Consider the following 22,650-nt stretch of genomic DNA (forward strand, 5'->3'; position numbering starts at 1 on the left):
GTGACTACATGACACTGTCTCTATGTAATGTGCTGGCCTTAGTATGAGAAAACTATTAAAGAGGGATTCCTTGTTTTAATTTTGATTTGCCAATTTAACATCCTCTTTTCCTTCTCAAATTATACATGGTGGAATTTTATAACGTACCAGAGCTTTGTGCCAGTTGAACGCTAGCCAGAAAGCCATACATTGTCGTGCCCACTTCAAAGCGCATCTCAAGCAGCTGGTGCCAGTCCCTAAAACAAAATTGCCACTCCAAAATGCCACGTGACTGTTGTTTGCTTTTGTTGCTACCGTCTAATGGGGATACCCACGCTGGGGTATTTCGTAAGAGGCTGCATTCTGCTGAACTCTTTCGTGTTGAAGTCGATACTCTTTTCTTTTTTTTTAAATAAGGGGTGTGGATGTCAAAAAGGAACAACACAGGAGAAAAAGACTTCGTTAAGCAGCTTCGACGAAGAACACCATGGGCTTCCAACGGGCCGACTCCCGCGGAGTGCTTGTGCGAGGCGCGCCTGGAACTCTCCCCGGGGAAAATAACCGGCGGCCCCCGTCGCTGCTCTTTCAAAAATGGGGCGGCGCTGAGAGAGGAGCGAAGCCAACGGGCGGGGTTTGTTCCTGCGCTGGATGAGGTAGTAGCGCCCCCCCTTTATTCTCCTGGGGGGTGCCTGTTTGCTCCGCGTCGCCTCAGCAGGAGGGACTATTTTTTTTTCTTTTGCTGCTCCTCAGCTTCCCCCTCTTGCTGATTTCTCTTTTGCTTTGGTGCTGGTGCAGCAGCGGCTCTCCAGACCAGCTTGCTACGAGGTCGCTGCAAAGAGAGAAAGGGCTTTGCATTGCTTCTCTTTGTGTGCAACGACGGAACTTCCATGCAGGGCCCCCGGAAAGAGCCGGAGAGCTGCAGGTGAGGGGAGAGGTGGCTGACAGGGCCGTCCAGCTATCTGAACCGAGAGGGACGGCTTTGCTTGAGGCTGGGGTGGGGCCGCGGCTGCCTGCCTGTCAAGAGCAAACGGAGTGGGGCTCGCTTCATTCTGGTCTGAGTCGAGGGAAGTTTACAGCGATTGGAAAGCGGCCGCTTTTATTCCCCCCCCCCCCCCCCTAGTCATAGAAAGGAAAACGCTTCTTGAAACTGTCGCCCACAGAGGCGGCATTGTATTCTTCGGAAGGCCCCCAATCGTGGGTCGCTCGGAGGAAAGTTTGCAAAATTGACACCAGCTCTCTGCTCCGGCTGCGAGGGACGTGGGCAGGGCTCCCTCACCGCCTGTTGCAGTATTGGTAGAAAACGGCTCTTCTGAATGATCTCCGAGCCGGCTGGAAGTGAAGTTGCCAAGGCCCGGCGTGGCGGGGGTGGGGGAAAGCTTTGATTCCCTCCCGTAAGGCAGGTGCCCTTTCCCGACTCAGATTCAAAGCCCCCCCCCCCCCCCTCCGGGACTTGGCACCTTGTTTCCAAAAGGGCAGCCGTTAGGCGATTAAAAAGTTCGCTTTTTGTTTTGCTGGCAACGAAATACTGCCCCAATGAATTCGTTTTCTCTTTTAAGATGCACATTTAAGGGCACCTTTACAGCTTTTTCTATTTTGTCCCTGTCATCTGCTTTTTGTTGCGAGGAAAATAAAGCAAAAAATGACTGGAGTGTTTAAGGGCCCTGCTGTGTAGGGCGGCAGCTACAGGGGTAAGAATCACTGCATGAGCCTAAACTGTTGAACTTGGTGGAATTGTCTGCCAGTGATTTTGCCGTTTGTAAGGTGTCGAGTTCAGCATCCAGGATTGCCTTTCACAGTCTCTTTTTGACTATCTGGCTAAATGCATATTATTTTGCTGGTTCTGCTGGCCTTTTTTTGTAACTGACCAGGAACCTGTTGGAATAGCATATGTTTCAAAGCCTGTGGGGTCAGGGAATTATGGCTTAAAGAGTTGTTTTTCATAAAGGCCTTTCAGTTTGAGTTTGTTGTATGTGCTGATACAAAGCCAATGGCATTTTTCCTGTAAAGGTTTGCTTTTCTTTTATCCTTTATGATCTTCTGGTGTGAGTTTCTGCTTCAGAAGGCTTTGCGGGAGTGCTGCCAATTCCTCATGTTGGCATTGTTGTTAAATGTTTGTTCTATATGTTTCATTACTTTTTATGTGTTCTTTTAGTGATCTGAAATTTGTGTGTTTGTGTGTTTAATCTATTGTGATTTCAATGTTTGTTAGTTGCCTTGTAGGTCCCCAGGATGGAGAAGTGAAACAGAAGTATTTTAATTGGAGCCCAATTACATTATCAGAATGTAATATCATTAAAATCATCATCATGGTTCTTCAGTTACTTGTTTCATGCCAGCAGATGAGGTTGTGTGTCATCACTAGTTCTTCTTGTCTTGTGTAGAAGCAGTGTGATGTCATGGTTAGAATGTCAGACTAGGATCTTGAAGGCCAGGTTCAAATTCTCACTCTGGAAACTTGCTGAGTGACCTCAGGGTTTTGTGCACACTTAACCTAATCTGTTTTACAAGGTTGTTTTGGGGATAAAAGTGGAGAAGAAAATGATGTCAGCTGATTAAGGGGTCCCCATGGAATGGAAAACCAGGATATAAATGCATTTTTAAAAATATTCATGTCAGGAACTGTGGTTCCCATGACACATAGAAGGGACACATCTTTGTACATTACATATGTAAATGCTGTGAACATGAGCTACATGCATGAATGTTTGCAAAATTCATGGTGGCCTTGGGGCATCCTTAAAATAAAATAAAAGGAATCCTCAAAAGGTATATGAAGTAATTAAATATCACTGTTGGATGGGTTTTTTTTCCAAGGAAACTCATGTCTTTCTTGGCTTTAAAGTGTGTGGAGTGTGATTGTAAGTATCGTGAAAGCTTTGCTTTGTCTTATCTAAAGTAATTTACTTGCTGAGTTAGCTTATACTGGCACATGATTCCACTTGGAAACAGGTTTAAAGTTTACATACATGCCCACACTGATAGTTCTGTCATCTGTTTGTGATAACACAACTTGTTCTGACTGATAGTAGGTGTGGCAGGTATACTTTTTCAGTGATATTAGGTTGAGGAGCTTCTTGTAATCTGATTAATTAGGTCTGCAATGACATGTACAATATTTTCTAACTGAAATGACAAGTTAACAGACTCAGTTGCCAGCATTCTTATTTGCTGCTACAATTATATGCATATATCCAAGGGAGGGTCTTTAAGCTCTAAGCATGGGAATTCCCTAAGAATTGATAAGACAAATATTTTGCAGCATTTTCCCACAGCCTCTGTCCTGTGTACCAAACCATCAGTATAGTACTCTAGTCTCAGTGAACAACTTAGTAACATTCTTGACAGCACGATTTATGGCCTCACTATAAACTAATGACTAATATTTTTGTTTTGGCTGTGTTTGTTTAGTTCTTTCAAATTTAGTAGCAGAATCAAATGACAGTTACTTCCAGATTCACTTGTGATGGCTTGTTGTGTATCATGAATTCCTATGAACAGAACTGGAAGCTTATATCTATGATCTTGGAAGCTTAAGCATACTGCCTCTGGCCTTATCTGAATGCACAGTTTACCACAGATTTTCCTAGTGGTCAAACCTTTGTTTTGAAATTTTTCCACACACCTCCTTCCCCCTCCTGGTCATTTTGAGAGGGTTTTCCCCATTTTTCTTCAGTTGCATTTATTCTATATGCTATGCTGAAAACCTATTATCCCTGATGGTGATAGAATGTCATCTATGATGCAGGAGAACAACTTATCCCCTATTTTTCTTTTGCACAGGTGCTCTAGTATTTTAAGCAGCAATTCAAACATTTCTCAGCCTCTATTTCTGCTATTGAGAACTACCAACCCAAAATGGAAGCCAAAGCAACTCCTAGAGCAGGCGACATTACCTGAAGGAACAGAAAACGGAGCCCCCGCACCCAAAGATTCACATTTTCCAATCAAATTAAAGCTGCAGTAACCCATGATTGTTACTGAAGCAGTCCCTTGTCAGTTGCCTCCTATAAAAGCAACTTCCCTCGTCAATTTCACTCTCTCCTAACTACAGACACTGTGTATCTTCATCTCAACCATACATCACTAATTCTAGACGAAATTGACAAAGATGACACAATGAACCTTGCTTGTGTCTTTGCCCTAATGTTACAGCGTATCCCAGCTCTCTCCCCCAAAATTCTCCCTGCTTGTTTTATCTCTGTCAGCGCATTCCATTGCAAGTGCTATACAAAATTGACCATGTTGATCCATGATTGTGTGTGTCTCTACCTCAGCATTACATCAAGTCAGAGGCAAAGCTACCAGGGGGCGGTGGGCACGCGTTGCACCAAGTGCACACCTGGGGGTGGCAGAAAATCAACACCCCTGTGGCGTCCCCCCACACTTATCTTAGTGAAACAGTGCAGGCTGGAGAAGCGGCCTGTTCCCTTCAGGCTGAAAACAGCCTAGTGGGAACTAAACTTCCCAGGAGACCTTGCGAGCCCCAAGGTCTCATGGGAAGTGTAGTTCCCACCGGGCCGTTTTCAGCCTGAAGGGAACAGGCCAATTCTTCAGCCTGCACTGTTTCACTAAGGTAAGTGTTTGTGGGGCGGGGCGGGGCAGGGCAGGGCAGGGCAGGGCAGGGGGGGGGGGTCGGAAAACATGTAGTGCACACCTGGTGCAGTATGGCCCAGCTACACCTCTGCATCAAGTAGTTTGATATGACAAAGATAATTTTTTTAAAATTCCATTCAAAAAGAGGATGGGGGTAGGAGAAAATGGCTGATGGAGTGGTTGGGCGATTACCATGGGGGCATGGAAAATTGCCAGGAGATTGCTGGGGCAGAGAAATAAAGACTATTTCAATATACTCCCATGCTCAAGGGAAGCTGACTTGGAAACAGATTTTTAAAAAATCACAGTAAAGGTGCTTGGGAAAACAGTAGAGGAAAAATGAAGAGCAAGTGTTTTCGAAGGGGGGGGGTGTGGAATTAAAAGGGTGGAAATGCAGAATTAAAAGAAACAAAAGTAGCATTTGGTGGCAAGATACATAGTGAACAACTTGTGTGGAAAAGGCTCTGCGTAACAATGAGTTAGGGATCTGTGGGCTATAGCCAATAAGAAAAGAATTTCTTATACTCGAACTGATGTCTTGTAAGAATTTGGTGGAATTTGGTTTCATTGTAAGTCTCTCCTTGTCCCCAGAGCACCCTGTACAGTTTGCACTATTGAAAATGACAGGTAGGGAAAAGATTTGTAGTCATGTACCCATTCAGTTATCTATCCAATACTAAAAGGAAGCAAAATATAAATATATTGCTACTGTCACACTCCTCTGTTATACAAAGAGGGCCTTCTCTTTATACATATTTTTATAGCTTAGTATTTGATGTGAACAGCAGGGGCCTGACTTATGGCATCTTTCTCAAAATGGACTCAAAGTAGATTACAAAGATATGCAAAACCATAAAATAACAATAAAATATACATTAAAACAAGATAAAAAACAGTATGCTGGTTTACACAAAAGTTGTCCCTATGATGCTCTGTCCTACGAAGTGTATGGATAGATAGAAGTCTGGGAACATTCCTAACTTCCTCTTTGAAATGGTTTGACCAAGTAGGAGCTGGTTAGCCCAATGTGGGAGGGAATCTCCCCCTGGAGCCGGTGCACCCCCATGTTGCATTAGTGCCCATTTCGCTAGTGCATTGAGCAAACATGCCAATGGAGGGATAACTTACCTGGGCAGTTGGGCTCTGTGGAGCTCTGCGGTCCCCAACCGGGAAAGCTGCCTACATTGCCCAGGCCTTCTGGCACAAAATGCTGCACCAGCGAAACCGGGGGTGGGACTGAACTTAGTCGGTCTCCAGTGCCTGGTTGGCTTCCAAGCGCTGGCAGAGATGCTGGTGGAGATATGCCACAATTTTTGTGGTGTAACTCTATTCTCCTTTATGGGAAAGTTCTGGGGATTTTTTTTTGTTTTACCTTTTTTAGGCTTCTTGTGCTGTGGGAAAGCCCTTTGGAGGGAGCAGGGCAGCACTGACCTTGCCAACCAGCCCATTCAGTATTGGGCTGTTATAGCCTTCCATGGGCTAAAAGGCCCATGGAAGGCTATAACAGATCTCACATATGCGCTAGAGGATCCTCAAGGGCCCCTACTCAGATGAGTGGAGCTGGTGCAGAGAAGCATTAATGTGAGAGATGATTCTGCTGATATATGAAACCCAGGTGTAGTGGATACAATGCTGGACCAGGATCTTGGAGACTAAGGTTCGAATCCCTGCTCTGCCTTGGAAGCTTGATGGAGCACCTTGGGCCAGTCACAGTCTCTCGCAGTCTAATTTGCTTCACAGGGTTGTTGTGAGATTCAAATGGAGAAGAGGAGAATGATGCAAGTTGCTTTGGGCTACTGCTGGAAAGAAAGGCGCAATATAAATGAAATAATCAGTCTGTGGCATTTTTTATTAACTGAAGCTTCTGATTTGTCTTCCTGAGCAATCCAACGCAGAGCGTTTTAAAATAGTTTCAAGGTTAGTGTAGCAAGCATTGTATCAATGTAGCCAGATAGGTGGAGTCAGGTTGGCATGCAGGCTTTTTGCCAAATGAACATGGAGAAAGCTATCTTTATAGCTTCTTTATAGCTCAATCCACCTGTTTCTTCATTATCAGTTTGGATTTGTTTAAAACCCCAGACTCAGCAAGATATCCCATCAGATGTGTGAAGCAGAGTACCTTCTAGAAGGCCTCAGCTTTACCAATCAGCAGTGCTTCTATCTTTTCAGGGTTCAATTTCAACTCATTCACTTTTAGACACCTGACTATGCCAACCAAGCAACAATAGTCATGTCAGCATCAAGCGTTTTAAACAAGGGAATTTACAGCTGGGTGTCATTGGCACAACACAAAAATCATGAGTTTTCCATGGGCATTATGTACAGTTTAAATAGCACGGGTGACAAAACCCATTGGAACCCCACAGGACAAATCCCACATTTTTAAAGTCAATGGCTCTTAATGGGCGCCTAGCTATTTTAGGCTGCTGTTGCACACAATGCTACTTACTCATATAGAAATGGTCTTGAATACCATGCACCTTCTAGAATTCCTATCTGGATCCATTTTGTATTCTTAGTAGTGGAAATACCACAAAAATGTGGCTGCAAATGAATGGAGGAAATTGTAGACAATTTGGGGAGGCACTGGGGAATTGGAAGGCAATGTATTTTAACTAGATTGATACAAAATGAAATTCATTTAGAAGGGATTTTTTCTGTATTCATCTGTTATGTGTGTGTGATTTCAGGTGATTTTATAAGCAAAATGTTACAGTAGTCTTCATAACAGATTCTCTGAATTCCGAGGGTTGATTTAAAAAAAAAAACAAATAACACATTGATATGCCTTCCCCCGGAACAGAAGGGACTAGAGATTATTTTTTTAAATGAAATTTGGGAATTCAGATATCCTGATACACTAGTATATTGTATCAGTATGATAGTATTCAATGGTATGAAGAGGGGAATGGCTACTATATGGGCGGAAAAGTCTGTACTTCTTTCAGCCATCTGGGCTTTATTGCAAACTTTCCCAAAATTTTGCAGCAAAGCAGATTTAGGAAAGTCAGAGAAAAGCAGGAGAAACCACAGGAGGCACACAAATGTACTGTAATAATATGGGGAAGCTGGAAAATAACCACTTCCCAATAACATCGGACTTGGGAATAACCCCTTTAGAAATAGCCTGGATTCATGGTGTTTTGAGCCTGGAATGTCCTTTAAATTACCGATACTGTCAGCTCCAAAAGCAAACTGATTGTTAAAGGTTGCCCTGAACTCTCCATTGGTCAGGGTAGAAAAAGTACAATATGTATGTTTCGAACAATTAATTTCCAGATCAAAATGTCAGAGTAAGGAAAATGATAAAATGGTTCCAGTGGTACCATTCTACTTAAAATTAAATGTAGATATGCCCATATTCTTCTTCTCCTTGCTCCACTCCATGTACTTTCATACGTATGAATGATTCTGAGCAGCTAGGGGGTACATTGAGTCCATAACAGATAACTGAACTGCTTAGGCAAAAGTTTCAGAACAACATATTAACAAGAAAAGAAAGCGTATGTGTCGAGGCCAAGTGGGTCAGGAAACAGCTGGTCCAGTATAAATAGTGAAAACTGTTAGTATCAGGCTTATCAATGAAATAATTGTTTGAAAAATAGCTGCGTCTAACGGTTTTCTGGAAAATTTGGATAATGGCTTTCCTCGGGTACATAGTAGCCTCTCAGTAGCATTAAGACCCTGGTCTGTTGTGTTTAGGGTTGCTACTCTTTTTTTCTGGCTCCATGCCTATGTCAGATTTTCCTTTTATTTCAGTTAGTGATAATTCTTCACTCTGTTGGAGTGTTATAGGATTTTGTTCTTGGCTCTTTTTCATCTGCTGCCTTTAGCTCTTCTAGTAGGCACTGTTAAAGCCAGCTATTATTTCCATGCTGATCTTCCCTACTGGTATCTTTCACCTCTCCCTTGTTGTAGCTGTCTTCTCCTCTAGCTGCCTCTGTCTTACAGCTGTCAGATTTTGGATATTTTCTCATTTTTGAAACTGAATTTATCTAAAACTGATCTTTTAGGAAGGCCAGGTAAAAGACCATTACAACAATCGTATTAGATGAAGAAGTGATGTTTTGAGTTACGTAAGAGTTAGAAGTGACAAAATGTAGCTGTAGCAGAAATAAAAAGTTTAGAATATTCACCTGAGTGAAAGAACCCCCAAAATTATGAATCTGTTAGGCGGGAGGGATAAAAATAAATAGCTTAAAGGAACAGAAGAAAGTAGGATAACAAATTGATTACCTTCAGACCACTTTCCGCTATACATTCTGTTGCTGCTTTGGTTTTTGTTGCTTTTCCTTTTACTGTTTTTCTTCTATGTATTGCCTCATATTGCTTCTATATTCCTCGTAGAATTCAACTAAAACTTTTTGGGGTGTGTGTGTTAATTTAAGTATCTTCATGCTTTGGCTTCTTGTGAACTTTCTGTCCTCTTATCTATTTAGAGTCTCATTCTTATCATTCCAGTGGTATTGTACTTTTAGTTATACCTAGAATCTAATCTGCAGGCACTTTTTTCCCTCTTGTTTTTCATGTCTGGAATGTTCCATCTTCTGCTGTAAGAATATTTCTGTCAGTATTCTGTCGTGTTTGCACAGTTATTTTCTCTGACATGTAATTGTAAGATATACTTCCTCCATTTGTCTCCTTATTGCTACTGTATTTCTTCCCCCTTATTTGTTTGTTTGATTGTAAACCTGCAGACAGGATCTCTTTCTCCAACTGTGTTTATTACTTTATGTTTTGTTTTGACAGTGCTTCAGGTGCTGATTATAATAGTATTAGTATCAGGGAAAGTTTCCCTTTATTAATTTTTGCATTTCAGGGTGGTGTTTGCAGCACAAGAGAATACTGTATAAAGTACTGGCACCCCAACAATGCAGCCCTGAACACAGTTTCAGCTTTCTAAGCCCATCCACTTCAAGAGACTTGCAAGGATGCAAATTTGCTTAGGGTTGCACTGCTGTTTAATTTATTACTGTGTGTAGTTACATGCTGATTTTAAAAAGTATGTTAGAAAAAATGTCTTTCCAATGTTGTGTGTTATTGTATATTTAAGGCTGCAGAGGTTTTTGTGTCTTCAAAAAATACTGAGGCTGACAGTGTTGAGCCCAGTCTTTGAAAATAAGGAGACCAATCATTGCCTCCTTGAAGCATTGTTTCTGTCTTATCAGCATTATGGCTTGAAAGTAAGTTTAGCCATCATGGTGCCTTATAATTTATATGTTATTTAAAAACTTTGTATTACGGTAGTTTGCTTTTGCAACATTAAAACATTAAAATGATCAAGATTCCACTATTGCAGAATACTATGCTTGCCAATATCAATTCACTGTTAAAGCATTTTCTTTGAATGCTGCTTTTCAACTCTAGTGCTTGTAATCAGGATAGCTTTGACTGTCATACTGCTGCTGACACCAGCTCTCCTGCCAGGCATGAATTCAGAGATATAAACAAAAGGTAAATTGTGTTGGCTTTGTAGCAGGGGAAGGGAGTAACTGACAAAAGGAGGCTTAAAAAGTTGTTCAGTTTACATAGAGATTTACATTTCATAGAGATAACATTCTTGTTTCCCATTTCCTTTCTTTCAGTTCAGATATTCAATGGAAATACACTTTAGTGAAACTTTTCCAGTTGGGAGGAAAATCAGCATTAGTTGTAGGGTCAGTCTGGAAATTTGTTAAGAGTTGTCTTTCGTTAGGATCATTGTTTTATCTGTTTCACTTAGGTCTTTCCCACATGTAGCTGAGAAACTGAGTTGAAAACAAATTGTGAAGGCTAGAATAGTATCACTATACACTTGGCAACACTTAAAATGACACAGCCTCTGGGCTTTTTTATGACATGTTGAAACAAACAGCTAGTAAAATGTTGGGCAACCGAAATGGTAAGAGGTCTGGATTCCATGCTCTTTGAGGAGCGGCTTAGGGAGCTGGGTGTGTTTAGTCTGGAGAAGAGAAGGTTAAGGGGTGACATGATAACCATGTTTCAATATTTGAAGGGATGTCATATTGGTGAAGGAGCAAGCTTGTTTTCTGCTGCTCCAAAGGATAGGACAATGAATAATGGATTTAGGGTGCAGGAAAAGAGATTCCAGCTAAACATCAGGAAGAACTTGCTGGCAGTAAGGGCTGTTCGACAGTGGAATACACTGCCTGATAGTGTGGGGAGTCTCCTTTGGAGGTTTTGTAAACAGAGGCTCAATGGCCATCTGTCAGGAGCACTTTGATTGCAGAGGCGTACCTAGGCAAACTGGAGCCCTGGGCAAAACCTGAGTTTGATGCCCCCCCCCCCATGGGCAGCCACCCTCCCGCACCGTGACCAAACAATGATTTTTTTCCACCAGGTCATTTCAAAGTCACCATCACATTATAGAACATGCCCCAACTCACAAATCTGAACACAGCAATGGGCCATGCCACACAGCAGAAATAATTTTTGGAAAACATTTTCAAAATGCTTTCAAAATGTTTTATTACTGCTATGAGAACATTTTATGGTGTTGTATCCAGCCCCCCCCAACTGGGGGAAACAGCATCACTTTCAATGTTATTTAAAATGGGGACCCCAGATTCTCCCTTTAAGGTGGATTTAAAAGGAGAATCTGGGCTCCCTAGTTTAAACAAGTGATGCTGGAATCCACCCCCAAACAGCATCATTTTCAATGGTGTTTAAACTAGGGCGCCCAGATTCTCCTTTTAAATCCACCTTAAAGGGAGAATCTGGGGTCCCCAGTTTAAACAACATTGAAAGTGATGCTATTTTGGGTTGGATTCTCCCCCACCCTGAAACATCATCCCTTTCAATGTTAAACCTGGGAACCTCAGATTCTCCCTTTAAATCCATGCCAAAGGGGGTGGATTTAATGATGATGATGATGATGATGATGATGATGATGATGATGATGATGATAATAACAACCTTTATTAGGCATTGAGAGAGTAAAAGAAAGAAAGAAAACAAGCATTGGCAGGCAGGGAGTGGATTTAAAAAGAGAATCTGGGGAAGTTTAGGGGGTGCCTGTTGTCAGGGGTGCAATTATTAAGATAGTAGCACCAAAATTTCAGAGTATCTTTGTGAGACCCTACTGATGATACCACCCAGGTTTGGTGAAGTTTGGTTCAGGGGGTCCAAAGTTATGGACCCTCAAAGGTGTATCCCCCATCTCCTATTAGCTCCCATTGGAAACAATGGGGGATGGGGGAACTCCATTTGGGAGTCCATAAGTTTGGACTCCCTGAACCAAACCTCACCAAATCTGGGTCATATCCTCAGAAGAGTCTCCCAAAAAATCCCTGAAATTTTGGCGCTGCTAGCCTAAAATCTGCACCCCCTGTAGGCCAATAACGGAAAAAACACTGAAAATACAAAATCCCCCACAAACGAACCTGCAATTTTGTCGCCCACCACAAGGTGGTGCCCTGGGCAGCTGCCCACTTTGCCCAATGGGAGGAACGCCTCTGTTTGATTGTGTACTCCTGCATGGGGGGGGGGGTGTTGGACTTGATGGCCCTTGTGGTCTCTTCCATCTCTGAATCTGTGAAATCATTTTTTTCAGATTTGTCTGGAGCTAAGGTGTGCAGAAGCACATGCCAGTACTTAGGCAGGCTTTAGGGTCTTGCAGGAAATGTGTGCCAAACTGGCGGGGAATGAAGGAGGGTGGTGGTCAATATTTACAGGGCAAATAATTAAAGATTTCTTTCAATATTGAAACCATTTTTCTCACTTTAACGGAAGAGGCAAATGAATACGGAGTATTTGGCATTAACATTTATTAAAATAGAGACATGTTTATGTTTATTTTTTAAAAAATCTCACTGCAGGTTTGTATTTTCTTTAGGGGAAATGAACACTAGTAGCCCAGGAATCCTCATAAACAACTCTGCAGTGATAACCAATTGTGCTCAAAGAGAGATGGAGGAAAAAATAACTTGGTAAGGCAATTTCTGTATTATATGTTACAGCTTTCATGACAGACATCAGTGCAAATTAAATCAGTAGAAATTGTAGTTTTTGCATGAAAAAGAATATGAAAGCAGAAAGATAAAGGTGTTACTAAACTCAGTTCAAGGTTCTTGACCTTTAAGATCAATAAGCTTTCAAGAGTAAAGGCTCCTTTCATCAGATTCAAACTTCAGCCCATTTTACATGGAACGCTAACTTTGGAACTCTTCATTGCATAGGGGCTGTAGTGAGCTCTCCTTGTGCTTACATGTGAGGAGGCACTCACAGCTTGTCTGCTGAACTCTTCTGGGTCTGCTTTTCTTGTTCTCTTAACTCCGCCCATCAACTCACTCTTAAAGAAAAAGATCTCATCACACCTTGTAGTCTCAAGATTGCTTTGTAAAAGCCTTTACCATTATATCGATATTGCAGTTATAGCACTTATATTAGTACTAGCGGGGCCCGGCAACACGTTGCTGTGGCAATTGTCCTTCTCATCACAGTCCGCAACCCACACAGATGTCCATGCAGGTCCAATGATCCCCAGCATAACCTTTTGGGAGCAGCAGTGGCGTAGTGGCTAAGAGCAGGTGCACTCTGATCTGGAGGAACCGGGTTTGATTCCCAGCTCTGCAGCTTGAGGTGTGGAGGCTTATCTGGGGAATTCAGATTAGCCTGTGCACTCCCCCATACAACAGCTGTGTGACCTTGGGCTAATCACAGCTTTTTGGAGCACTCACCCGCCTCACAGGGTGTTTGTTGTAAAGGGTGAAGGGCAAGGAGGTTGTAAGCCCCTTTGAGTCTGCTACAGGAGAGAAAGGGGGGATATAAATCCAAACTACTACTGCTACTACTACTACTACTACTACTACTACTTCTTCTTCTTCTTCTTCTTCTTCTGCTGCTGCTGCTTCTGCTGCTGCTGCTGCTGCTGCTGGTGGTGGTGGGGTGGTCAAATGGAATCCCTCTTTCCCTTTTCAATTCATATTATTATATGGTTCTGTCTTGGCACAGTATAAAAGGCCAACCCTTTCCATCCCTAGCCAACGGAACTGTGCAGAGTGCATGAATCCCACTGTCCATGAGGCTGGTTGACACGCACAGTCCTGGCTTGGATATGGCAGGTCTAGGGCAAGGAGGCTATCCCAGTCTGGAATTAGAGGGCAGGAATAAGGCTCTTAGATCAAGGCCAGCTTACTGCAGGTTTCTAAGAGACCCACGATGCAAAAGAAGCGGAGCCAGTGGTATTAGTTAGCCCCCACCCCGTGGATTTTCTTAGAAAAAAAAGGCAAACTCCAGCTTGCTTTTAGTAAAAGAGAGCTGTGGCGAATATGGGTGAGGAAGTGGGTAAGTGGTGGTTGGATGTGAGGGAGGGCAGAGTGAGATGTGTGAGGATGAAGTGGATGTGTATGAGAGTATGTGTGTTGTGTGGTAGTATTGGGTGAGGCACAGAGAGTGAAAGTTACCTGCATGTGTGTGTGGGGGGGAACCCCACCTGACGTCTCACATGGCAAAGTGTGTATGTGTTTCACTTCCACTCGTATTACCTAACAGTATTACCTATTTTCTGTTTTCACTGCTCATCTCTGCCCATCTCTGCGAACATTCAAAGGGCATACCAAGGCCTCAGGCCACAGACATGCTGCACGAACATTCTAAGGGTGACAGTTAAACAGAGTCAGCTTCGTGGCCTGGTGCGCCAGGGAAAAGACGTTTTACCAGGCTCAGGTATGGACTTTTGGCGATTTGAAGGTCCGATTACCTGCCCACAACAGGGAAACGCTGTTTCGGCGTTAGGGCAAGACCAACAAACGAATGGTTAGCTTTTTATATATAAGATTCCACTTGCTGAAAGATGCCACCAAGATGAGTAGGAAGCAGGAACGAGCTGGCAACATGGAATGAGAATGACAATGGAATGAGAATGAGGGAGCAAGGAGGGTGACGTGGATGGCAGTATGGGGGAGTAGGAAGGGTGAAGCTGAGGGAGCAATATGAGGGAGTAGGTAGGCTGGCCATGGGTGAAGGGAAGATGTCCATAATCACTGGCAAATCTGCCCATTCTGGCAGTGAAGCAAGTAAAAGTCATGCTAGAAGTGGTGTCACTTGTCACAGAGAGAATGGAAAGTAAAAGTGAGGCTTGAAAAAATACATCCATACAAGAAATCTTGCCACAATGGACATTGGCTGCTTCAGTGGGGCAGACACCTTGTGCATAATCAGCCTTTGACTTTTGAAAGAAGAAGGAAGACATCAGTATTAATTCTGTAAGAAACCTAGCCAAATGGTAATGTTTTACTATTTATGGACTGCTGATTTATTTTATGGGTTTTATTTGCTTTGTTATATTTAATTATTTTAATTTATTATTCAATGTATTTACTGCCCTTCCCTGGAAGGCCCAAGGTGGTCTACAATAACAATAAAACAACACAGAAAACAACATAAATACTTTACAACCAAATGTTTTAACCATATGTTTGTAATATGTTTGTATTAATTGTTTGTAATATGCATTGTGTATTTTCATTTGTTTGATGATGTTATGGCCTATGGGTACAACAATAAATAAATGACTGACTGACTCTTGAAAGTGTATACCCATGGTGGCGAACCTTTGGCACTCCAGATGTTATGGACTACAATTCCCATCAGCCCCTACCAGCATGGCCAATTGGCCATGCTGGCAGGGGCTGATGGGAATTGTAGTCCATAACATCTGGAGTGCCAAAGGTTCGCCACCACTGGTGTATACCATGGGAATCTTATTGACCTTTAAGGATGGAGGAAATTTTTTTCCAGATCTCTTTAAAAGAGTGATTTTTTATAAAGAAATTTTAATTGGATAAAACGACTGATCAATCACAGGCCAATTTCTAATCTTTGTTTTACTGAACATGTGGTAGCAGTGCAACTCAGGGCTCTCTGGATGACTCATCTGTCCTTGATCCTTTTCAGTCTGGCTTTTGGCCTGGCTATGGCACAGGTGTCTAGATCCCATTTTTAAAGGAATGGTTATGTAAGCCAAATAGCCTAATCTGTTAAAATGTGCCACCCACCACTGAAGAGACGTAGGTCAAAATCCAGCAGCATCCCCAAGCAATGAACCTGATCCTTCCAGGGCTTTGCAGTTCCTTCCAGGACAGGTAAATTCCTGCATTTAAGATTTCCTGATAATCTTACTGTACTATAATGCAAAGCTGGAATGTTACCAACAGTCTCATAGCCAGTGGTGAAGCAACAATGGGGACATCTGGGGACAATTGTCCTGGGCGCCCCTTGTTAAGTCACATGGAAGGAATTGCCCCGAAACTCCTCCCCCTTCCCCCCTCGGCCTGCCCTGGCCCAGTCCCAACAGAATGCTTCAGCTGGCAGAGAAGGAGCAGTCTGTCAGGGTGGTGCTGGGCCTCCCCACACCTACCCAAGCCCCACCCCACCCTCAGTGCTTATAAAAGCAGCTCTCCGAGGCCAGGGACGGCAGACTCCCCCGCCCCCCACCCCGCTTCCCATTGGCTGGGCTCCCAGCTGGCAGCTGGCAGTCCTTTCTTCCCTCCCCTCCAGGCAGAGGCGTAGGTAAGGAAAATGGAGCCTGGTTCAAAATCTGAGTTTTGTGCCCCCCCCCCCCCCCCCCCGTGGGTGGCCACTGTGATGCTGGAATCCACCCCCAAACACCATCACTTTCAATGGTGTTTAAACTAGGGAGCCCAGATTCTCCTTTTAAATTCACCTTAAAGGGAGAATCTGGGGTCCCCAGTTATAATAACATTGAAAGTGATGCTATTTTGGGGTGGATTCTCCCCCACTCTGAAACAGCATCACTTTCAATTTTTAGACTGGGGACCTCAGATTCTCCCTTTACATCCATGCTGAAGGGGGTGGATTTAAAAGGAGAATCTGGGGACATTTGGGGGGTGCTGCTGTCAGGAGTGCAATTGTTAAGCTATCAGGGTATCTTTAGGAGACTCTCCTGATGATGCCACCCAGGTTCAGGTGGAGGTCATCAGCTAAAGCCATTTATCTCAGCATGTCTGTAAACAAATTTATTTCAGTTATTACAATAGCATCAGCTGCATGAGGTTTGACATTCTGAGAATTAGTCTCTTACAGGAAATAGGAAAAAAGTTCTGTGAAGTTGAGGTTACATATGGAGAAGATGAGTCACATAGCATAGCAGTTGTACTGCATGCCCAGAAATGAATACAAAACATTATACTCCCAGTGATTAATGGGATAGCAGTCAAGGAAGTAATCTCAGTCTCCTGTATATTCACTCAGAAAAATGAGTTGAATCAAAAGAACAGCTCCAGGAGACAAATAAACATGGAAAGAAACATATGAGCAACGTATTAATGTACACTGACTGCTCAGCCTTGCATGGAAAAAAATTGTTTCTGGAAAACAGATTTGTAGTAATAATTGCAGATTTGTAGTAATACTTCTTATGGGTGCTATCAGAATCTCATGGTTTGAATTGGTTTGCTACATTATTATCAGCACCAATGGGGGAAGGTCATGGTGTTTGGCTTCTCACAGGTATAAAACTGTCCAGGTACGGCTTTTGTGGATAAGATTGCAAGCTGGAAACTAAGGCCCATTCTGCATGGGCGAAATACAGCGGCCCAGGCAAAAACGCCATCCCTGGGCTGCTGTTTGCACAGAAGGCACTACTGCATCGCAGCAGCGCTGTCCTGGCCGCCCGGGAGCAGTGTGAAGGAGCCGCTTTTAACTTTGCTCAATGAGAGAGGTTTTTGCAAAGCAATGTCTTCCTATCAGCGCGGTGCGAGCCACACCGCTGGGAAGACACTGCTTTCCCCGTCGCCTCCACTGACCTTAATGTCCAGCATCGCTCTGGAGGGCTGCAGAGACCCACCCATGCAGACCTGCCCACGCAGAGACCAGCGTGGGCGGGTCCCTGCAGTCCTCCCGAGCGACGCTGGATATTAAGGTCAGTGGAGGGGGCCGACTGAGGTGGCTCCATGCGGAGCTGCCTCTCCGGCTGGGGTGGAAGTGGGGGCCGCTCGCACGCTAGCGTGCGAATGGTCCCCGAGCCTCCACTGGTATAAATTATGCCGGTGGAGGCTCATTTCCACGCATGTGCGGAAAGGGCCTAAGGCACAGAATGCCTGGGGTCCAAATAATCAGGCCTGGTGTTTAAAGGAGTTTTTAAAAAAATCAACACGTTCTAGTGGGCATATCCATACTATGCATAAAGTAGCTATTTGTTTCCTGGCCATACTTTGATCTTCCACAACCTCTTTTGTGCATAGCCATTATGAGAGAGTAAAGCAAAATCAGCAGGATGCTGCAAGTAATTTGAAAGTTGACACATACATTCAGATACTGTATATAACTTAGGTTAAGGAAAAATATACAGAAACCTAACTTGTTAGACTTGTATGTACTTCCCCTCTTGCCTTCCTGTACTAAGAATGATGGCTAAACCATGATACTAGTTATCCATGACTTATAAAAGTATGTGAGTTAACCACTCAAACCAAGATTTCATCCAAGATTTTATTTCCTCCCACTGGCTGTAGTTAAGGCAGTGGATAATAGGCAATCAGGGTCAGGAGGCTGGTAAGCCTAGGGGTGACTGTTCTTATTCAGTTTTGTATGGTGGTGTCTGATGCCCTCTAGTGCACTGAAACGTAATCATGAGGGTTTAACAATTCTGTACAGCAGAGGGCTGTATTTACTAAGATTTGCTATTGCTGTGTTGCTTTTCTTTCTAATTTGTAAGCCAAGACCCAAAAGGTATAATTGTACAAGTATTTTCACCTTTGCCTTTAAAAATATGCCGAAAATATTGTTGTTGGTATATTTTTGTTGGTATATAGTTGTTGGTATATTTTATCAGTTTTTTTATTATGTTGAAGTCTTTAAAGTTGGGATATAAAATGTTTCTGTAAAGTTTGAAATATTTGTTGAATTCTCAGCTTATAGAAAGTTATACCTTGTCTCAACATGTTCAAAGAATTAGGAAAGCACTAGAAACTAGAAAGCTACGTATCTTTGTCTTTTGTTTGATTGAATATTCCTGATGTCAGCATTGTGCTAGAACTTAATGCTAATGAATCCCTCAAGACATTTTTCTATAGAATCCCTTATTTTCCAATAATAAATACGCAGTTTTTTACATTTTGCATGAAACTACGTGAAGCTTCAATTTGTCATTGGTGTACGTTTGGATTGTGTTTCTGTCATCCCTGGTTGGCAGCTTCCAAAGGTGTGTGTATGTGGCAAAAGATGTTATATGAAGATTTATGTATAAAGCTTACTTTTTAAATGAAGAAATAATGTCATGGTCTTTGACGAATGCAGCTTCAAAGAGCTTATGGAAAGGAACTAAGGCTTTTACATGAAGGCACTGTATGCCCTATTTATTCCCAAGTGTACAGTGTATGGGGAATGCGTTGTTCTGTGTTGTGCTGGCTGAAAAAGACTATGAATCTTCCATCTTCCGAAAGTCTACTGAGGTGAAATTCTCCTTGCAGCTTTGCAGAATGATACAGAAATTCTATTCTGAAAATGAAACCAGCATGAAGAGTTACCTCTTACCTCTTGTGTTTAAGATAACATTCTTAGTGCACTTTTATTAAAGTTGTCTATCAGTGCTGATTTCATTTAACTGAATTATGGTGGGTAAATTATCCAAGAGGACTTTTATTAGCATGGTTGAAAAATTCCAGAAAGCTTTCTCTGTGTGCAGATTTAAAATAAAATACAAAAATTCCATTGCAGTCTGTGTTTTCAAGATAAGCAGAATCAAAACAGTTTCCTAATATGCATGCCAACATGTGTTTCTGTCACTCTGTTAGTTATTGATAATAGGAGCTAAGATGAAATGAATATGAAATGATATAGAGGGAGCTGTGCACATTATGCTTGGTTCTTTATTTTTTATCTAGCCTCTATCTCCAAATTCATATTCTTTGTTTATTTTTCTTTATGACTCAGTTTTTAGGAAGCCAAAACATTGTTCTTCCAGCTTCTCAATATATTTTTTCTGAAACTGGGAGAACTTTTAGATCTATAAAATAAAGCCACATAACTTTACTACCCTTTCTAAGCCGCAGTCCAATCCAGTCTTCTTAATCTCAAATTTACATATGTATTCTTGCATCAGCTTTACAGCAAAAATATATTTAGATAAGTGTTCTGTGCAAGAGTTCAGGATACAGCTAAATGAATGGACAAGCAAGAGTGTTATGGCTGATAAAATTGTCATTGTAACATTTTAAAATGTTGTGTGCGTGTTTCTTTAAAATGAGAGGTAAGTTGTGGAAGAAAGGGATGAAGGGGATGAGAGAGCCAGGTGATTGGTTGACAATGGAGAGTGACTGTGAAGCAGCTGTACTAGAACTGAGAGGGAGTCATGGTATGAAAAACTTGGGAGAGAGCCTGTACAGGAGACTGTCAGGGAGTCAGACTGAGCTAAACTGGGACAGAGAGTCAGGCTAAGCTGTACTGAGAAAAGAGAGGCTGTCTGTGCTAAACCTGTAGTGTAGGATTGTGAAAGAAATAGGAAGAAAATTGAAAGACTAGAAAAGGAGTTGATTTCTAATCTTGTCTCAGGCATGGGCCAAAAGCAGCGGTGTGAAAATGGTGTAAAATGGTTTAAAACGGTGTAAAAGGGTTTACACGGTTTTCACACTGTTTCCACACTGCTGTTTTTTGGCCCATACGGAATCCACCTCAGTGATGTAAAGGAGTGAAAGAGTGATTGATGTAAAGTGAACATTGTCTCTGTAGAAGTTGTTGCCTCCGTTTGTTTTATTCATTGTAAATTATTTCTTGAAACCTTTCAGCTAAGGAACATATATAAATAAAATTTTAATCTGTTAAAAGTAACCTGGGATTCCACACTATTTCCTCAGGACCATATAGCTCTTTAAAACTGCTTTAAATCTTGGACACACCATTTCAGGAGAAAGTATAAAGGGGTTTGGAATTTGATTCCTGGTGAAGCAAAATATAGAGAAAGGAATAAACGTTATGTTGGACTTGTTATATTTATTTGTAAAAAAATAAGAGTGGGCATCACAATCACTAATCCTATTTATTTATTTACTTATTTTGTTTCCCCCTTTTCCCTTCAGTGGAGACTCAAAGTGGCTGACATCGTTCTCCTCCCCAATATTTTCCCTCACAACACCCTGTGAGGTAGGCTCGAATGAGAGTGTGGGAGACTGGCCCAGCGTCACCCAGCAAATTTCCATGGCAGAGTAGGATTCAGACTTGGGTCACCTTTATCTTAGGCGGATGCTGTCACCACTGTGCCACACTGACTCTTACTCAATTTGGACGAGACATACAAAACAAAGCACCATGTAATTTCAAATGTGCTTCAGTAGCAATTGCAGTAATTAGCAGCGTCCCATATAAATAGTTTCCACATGTCAGTGTTATGGAGTTTTTGCAAGACCATAAGTTATTACTTCATACAAATACAAGTGTCATTGTGCCTTAAAAATGAGTCTCATGTTTGTTCAGGAAACAAACATTAGCCGACAGATATTTAATACTGGAGGAAAAAACCTGGAATACTTGTTAGGCGTATGAGGAAAACAACTGCTCTTCAGGATAACTTCATACATAACATTTTGGACTTTTGTGCAGATTTTAGAGTACACGTTGTACTTGTGTACAGATTTTAGAGTTCAGACATGGCTACATCAGACATGATTCTAGGGGTTCTATAAGATGATCGGAACTCAGTGCATGTCCCTTTAAATAAATAGCAGGCAGGCTCTCAATTCAGCTCTATACTGATGTGTGAAGGGTGGGGAAGGAGTTTAAGCCTTGCTTTGGCTAAACTCTATCATAACACACACATTGTAGCACATGGAATATCGCAGAGTAGGAAGGGAGACCAAAGGTTCAAGAGATGCAATCATTATAATTAAGGAATGGGGCTGGGGCTGGGATAGGAAAATGTCTGGTATAATCTACCAGTCATGAGAAGATAAGGCAAAGCATGTTTGTACTGCACAATATCATCTGTAGTCCTGAAGGAATCCAATAGTTTTGATGGAGAAAATTTTCAAGTAATCCTTTCTTAAAGGAATTCCTCTGCAATGGCTCGACAAACTATGCAGAATCTGCCAGTGGCAGATCCAGTATTAAACCCTAATCAAATTTGAGATGAGAGTCTTTGAGCTACTTTTGAATAATGGTCACTCAGACCTTTTTTTTCCTCAGCTCTCTTTCTCTCCAAGGGTGCCATCTCCAACTTGGGAAATTCTTGCAAATTTGGGGGGTGGAGTTTGGGGGAGCAATAAGAATAAACAGCAGACAAGAGATACCGTAGTTTCTATTCTTCAAAATTGCCATTTCCTCCAGGAGAATGGATCCCTGAAGTCTGGAAACCAGTTGTGATTCCTGAAGAACTCCAAGTCTTCCTGGAGTTTGGCAGCTCCATTCTCTCCATTCTCTCCTCTGTTTGCTCCTCCAGTGGTTATTTATATCTTATATCTGTTGGGAAATATGCTATTCCTCGCTTGGTTCCTTTTCCTGAAGGATTGCTCAAAGTGAGGGTAATAAGCATACCTCCCTGAGACGGCAGGATAGATAATTTTTGCTTCTTGAAATACCTTTACTGTATTACTACCTGGTTTGTAGGTGGTTTAATTACAATACTATTATCTTTTAATTTGTTTATACTTTTGAATACTTACATGCAATATTAATGAGTTGTGGTTGAAATTTCCTTCCTCAAAGTTTAAGGTAGCTTTTGACTAACCAACTGATTTTGCCCTGTGAGTGTAATATATGCATACTCTGGGATAATGGTTCTTAAGGCAAGAAGATTAGAATAGAAGATTAGTGTAATGTTAAATCAAGCCCCTCCCCCTGGGTTGCGCTGTCTTAAGAATATTTACCTAAGTAATAGTATATGGCCTTGGACTGTAAATCTGTATATCCTCCTTATGCTCTGTTATGGCTGTTTTTCTTCAGCTCTTCAGATCCTTTTGTGGGTGCCACCCATCAGCAAGATCAGCAACAGCCCATGCACATGCATTCTCTGTTGTAGCGCCCCCCCCCCCCCGCTTTGTGGAATGGCCTGCCTGAGGGCACTTTTATAAACAGAATAGGGTTATACTATAATGAAGTGGATCAGGAGAGAGCTTTGTAAAGGGA

At 42.2% G+C, this 22,650-nt stretch overlaps 1 protein-coding gene across 4 annotated transcripts in view; it reads left to right on the forward strand.

Moving 5' to 3' along the window:
* The first annotated feature begins 345 nt into the window (after window positions 1-345).
* The window catches only part of ARHGEF3 (Rho guanine nucleotide exchange factor 3), a 135,152-nt gene continuing 112,847 nt past the window's right edge, over window positions 346-22,650 (forward strand). Inside the window, exons 1-2 of one of the 4 annotated variants that reach the window (XM_048490308.1) lie at window positions 346-901; window positions 12,407-12,500. In XM_048490308.1, coding sequence (XP_048346265.1) covers window positions 12,412-12,500 — 89 coding nt within the window. In that variant the 5' untranslated portion in view covers window positions 346-901; window positions 12,407-12,411. The remainder of the gene's footprint in view (window positions 902-12,406; window positions 12,501-22,650) is intronic. The other 3 variants (XM_048490310.1, XM_048490311.1, XM_048490312.1) reach the window with 3 other exon arrangements.

The sequence above is a fragment of the Sphaerodactylus townsendi genome, linkage group LG03 (genome assembly GCF_021028975.2).
Source record: "Sphaerodactylus townsendi isolate TG3544 linkage group LG03, MPM_Stown_v2.3, whole genome shotgun sequence".
NCBI lineage: Eukaryota > Metazoa > Chordata > Lepidosauria > Squamata > Sphaerodactylidae > Sphaerodactylus > Sphaerodactylus townsendi.